Source organism: Carassius gibelio, chromosome B7 (assembly GCF_023724105.1).
Source record: "Carassius gibelio isolate Cgi1373 ecotype wild population from Czech Republic chromosome B7, carGib1.2-hapl.c, whole genome shotgun sequence".
NCBI lineage: Eukaryota > Metazoa > Chordata > Actinopteri > Cypriniformes > Cyprinidae > Carassius > Carassius gibelio.
Genome location: NC_068402.1, coordinates 36,853,544 through 36,857,684, shown reverse-complemented (window position 1 = coordinate 36,857,684; position 4,141 = coordinate 36,853,544). Strand labels below are relative to the sequence as shown.

The 4,141-nt window shown below is 33.8% G+C and overlaps 1 protein-coding gene across 1 annotated transcript in view; it reads right to left on the bottom strand.

Annotated features, from left to right (window-relative positions):
• Positions 1–882: 882 nt before the first annotated feature.
• Positions 883–4,141, bottom strand: part of smchd1 (structural maintenance of chromosomes flexible hinge domain containing 1) — a 44,294-nt gene continuing 41,035 nt past the window's right edge. The window contains exons 48-49 of the mRNA XM_052561843.1: positions 3,318–3,428; positions 883–3,222 (exon numbers count right to left, since the gene is read on the bottom strand). Of these exons, the coding sequence (XP_052417803.1) occupies positions 3,215–3,222; positions 3,318–3,428 (119 nt within the window). The 3' untranslated portion in view covers positions 883–3,214. The remainder of the gene's footprint in view (positions 3,223–3,317; positions 3,429–4,141) is intronic.

Here is a 4,141-nt window from a genome sequence, read left to right as displayed (position 1 = left end):
TGTTTTAAACTTTAGTTAGTGTGTAATGATGTTGTTAGAGTATAAATAATATCTGTAAAATTATAAAGCTCAAAGTTCAATGCCAAGCGAGATAATTTATTTAACAGAATTTGCTTACAACAAACGACCTGTTTGGACTACATCCCTCTAGTTCCTGCAGTAATGACGTCATTAAAACAGTTTTAAAACTAACTTCCGCCCACATGAATTCACAAAAAGGGGGCGTGGCCTTGTTGCGCTCAGACGCTGAAGAGGAAGAGCTGCGTTTGTTTTTGTCTCCATGTCGTCGATACGCTGTTATTTTCATCTCGGAGTCCAATCATCTTTGTTTGGGCTTCCCAGGGATGCTGTTCTTGGAGATTAATGGTTACAATTTATGTCTAACTCGGTTCCTGAAAATTATAATCCACATGTAAAACTATGTGCAGCACATTTTGCTGAGGACAGCTTCCTCAATCTCAATCAGTTTAATGCCGGATTCGCACAAAGATTATTCTTGAAAGATGGAGCAGTTCCCTCTTTGTCTGGAGAAGGCGTTGTTTATGGACCACAACCAGTAAGTGTATTTTATTATTTAAGTTGGTACGTTTAACAGTTTCTGTAACTTATTACACAAAGGGCAATGCTGTTTAGCTTTGTTAAATGTTAGGGCTGTGCAAAAAAACGAACGTGATTTTCATGCGCATCTCATCAGTAAAAACGCTCCTGTGATTATAAGTACATCTACAGCACATGCGCTTCTCAAAACTACTCCAAAACTAGTCCAATCACGTTTACAGGAGGTCAGCGCGCGCTCAGCTGCTGTCGAATCACAACACAGGAACCGCTGGCCCAATCAGAGCTCGCTACGTATTTCTGAAGAAGCTTTATAGAACAAAGAAGTCATCAGCCCGTTTTTATGACAGTGAAAACAGCGGTATACAGATAGGTGAATTGTGTGAAAAATAGTTTTTTTACACGCGAAACATGAACATGTTATATTGCACACTGTAAACACAATCAAAGCTTCAAAAAAGCGCGTAAAATGGGACCTTTAAAAAAATACAAAATTGCTATAAAATTAAAGCGTTATGCCTAATTAAGTTATGTTCCAAATTTGAAGTTGATATAAAAAAAAACTGAGGTTCCAGTTAAATTTTATTTAGAGCGCTATATCATAAACAGCCACCGGGGGCCATCTGCCATTTTAGCAATTTTCTGTCACAAATGTCTAAAATTCTCTGTCAATATTACTTCTATTACAAAATAACCACCAAATATGGAATCTTGAGACTCTGACGATGTGTATTGTGTCAAGATTATAAAGCACTTCTTGAAGCACATCAGATTACAAAATAAAAACTTGACATTACTACAATAAAAATAGATTTTCTTGAGTAAAAATATCCTTTAGAAATGCAAGTTTATATCGAGTGCATCTTATTAAAGCAGTATTTTTAAATCCCATTATGACTGGTTTCAAATCATGAGCGTTTCTCTCTTAAGATTCTGGAGACTTTATGAAACATTTAAGTCATTTTGAAAGAACATCTGATACAATATAAACCTATGCACAGAAACCTATGCATAAATACGTATACAGCCTAGCATTTGGTGTCGACCACACATTTTACGGATTAGTAATGCATCTTATATAATACCCTTAAAAGCTTTATAAACACATTAAACTGTTATTATACAGCATACTATATAATATGCACTACAAAAATATGCCAAAGTTGAGCTTTTGTGTAAAGCAAGTTACTTGACTTCAGCAAATCAACACATTTATTTTACAATTTTTTCCATTTAGCACTCTATATGCCAAAACTATGGAAGCCCGTTTCCGCCACTGGATAAAAAATTTAATTAAAAGGGTAATTGTGACTTTTTATCTCGCAATTCTGACTTTATTTCTCAGAATTGCAAGCTATAAAGTCAGAATTGCTAAATTTAAATTCACAATTCTGAGTTTTTCTCATAATTACAAATTTATCACACAATTCTGACTTTCTTGTTTTCTCACAACTTCAAGATATAAAGTCGCAATTCTGAGTTTCTTTCTCATAACTGAGAGTTTATAACTCACAATTCTGACTTTCTTTTTTTCTCACAATTGCGAACTCATATCTCGCAATTCTGACTTTTTTTTTCAGAATTGTAATTTATAAACCCGCAATTACGAGAAAAAGAAAGTTAGATAAAAAGTTGCAATTACCCAGTTTTTTTTATTTAGTGGCAGAAATGGGCTTCCATTCAAAACTGTGTGAATAAAAAAAAATGGTTTATTATAAAAAAAAGCGAAAAAAAAAGAAAGAAAAATTAAGCAAAGAATAGAAAAGGACATTGGTTTGTTATGATAACGAATAGCTGTCATGCTGAAAAATAAGTTAGATACCTTCATACATTATTTCCCATATTAGACCACTATAATAATCCACTGGAAGGTGTGAATGAAAACGATTGGTGAATGGAGACTTAGTGGAAAAGTGCACTCAATAACGTCCACTATGGTGCATGAAGTTTAGAGGGTGATTTCAGACAGTCCAATGTGTCTTTAACATAAATTCTAACTAGAAATTGTTTTTAATTAAAGGCTTTTTACTTCTGGCTATTGTGTTTAGGCTTCAGAATACATAAAAGTTGTGTTCATTTGTGAAGATTATCATGAAGAACAATACTTGTTGGTCACAGAGCTTATTTTCTGAAGCCAATGGAATAATCTTATTACTGTTATTGTCAAGGAGCTTACAGTTTGTCATGCAAAAATACATCATCATGTTCATCATGTCAGTGCAGCGTTTTAAAGGCCTTTGGTTTAATGGAGTATCTGTTGAAATGCTACTGTAAACTGTATGCATCCACTACAATGTATGCGTGCAAAAACCAAAGTATACACTGAACTTAAGAAAACAATCCCACTTGAACAGAGCTCCAGTGAAAGTGTGACTGCTTGAAGGTTTGTTCTGAATTAAAAAAAAAAAAAAAAAGACAAGACATGATGCAAGTGTAAAAAAACATTTTTTTCCCCTTAAAGAAAGATACAAAATATATTACGGACACAGTCCAATTATTTAACTTTTTTTTTTTTTTTGCTTTCTGCTTAAATCAGACAAGTCATAATCTGTAAAGAGTGAAAAAAAAGAATTTGCATCGAACATAAAATAAGAAACAATCTTTAACACTGAATAAACTTATAAAAAAAGCACTGCGTCTGCTGTCAGCTCGTGCAGCTTCATGAATCTGCAGAAACAAAACAACAACAAACTATTAAGTTCAATGAAAAGTCAAAAAAAAAATGACTGAATATCAAACACTTCAGAGGACTGTTGATGTACCCAGTTTGCGTGTTTTACGCCTTGATCTTTTAGAAGGGATTGAGGGCTCAAGCGGTTCTGGCTCAAGGATCCTTTTCACGCTTACAGCGTACGGTCGTGTAGGAGTGCTGGCTGCAAACACACACACACACACACACACACACACACACTTAAATTCTTGTCAGTATTCACCAATCACAGAAAGGACAGAGTAAACAAACAGTTAAGAAACTTGACTACCATTCCTAGTTTGCCAGATTCGCATTGGTGCATCGCAATTAAGGTTAAAGAGAAGATGCATCTATTTAAAGTGTGCATCGGATACAAGTATATGTAGATTGATTTCTCCTGTCTAAATATTTACATTAACATGGCAGAGGTAGAGCTGCATCTTCCACCAAAGAAATAAAAGTGAAATAAAAGTACTATATTGAATTGCATAGCATGTTTTTTTTAAAGCACTGAATCTGTTGAATCAAATTGAATTTGGATCGCACTGCATCATAATGGGCTCGCATCACATCGGTAGCTGCTTCATATCCTCCTGAGACTCAGAGAATGTAGTATTTTTTCATTGCATGGTTTTAGAGCATAAGACAAAAATGGAAAAATAACATTTTTGAAACATTATATTTTATTCAATTGTTATGTCCTCTGTAGAGGACACCAGAACTAAATTTTTCAAAAAAATAAAATAAATAAAATGACACGAACAAACATGACAAGGCAAAGACAATAGTATTTGGTGATTTAAACAAACAAACAAAAATCAATTATTAGGTTTCAGGATTAGTTTTTATACCGAACTCTGTTTAAGGATGATTCTCAACTAGGTTATAAAATAT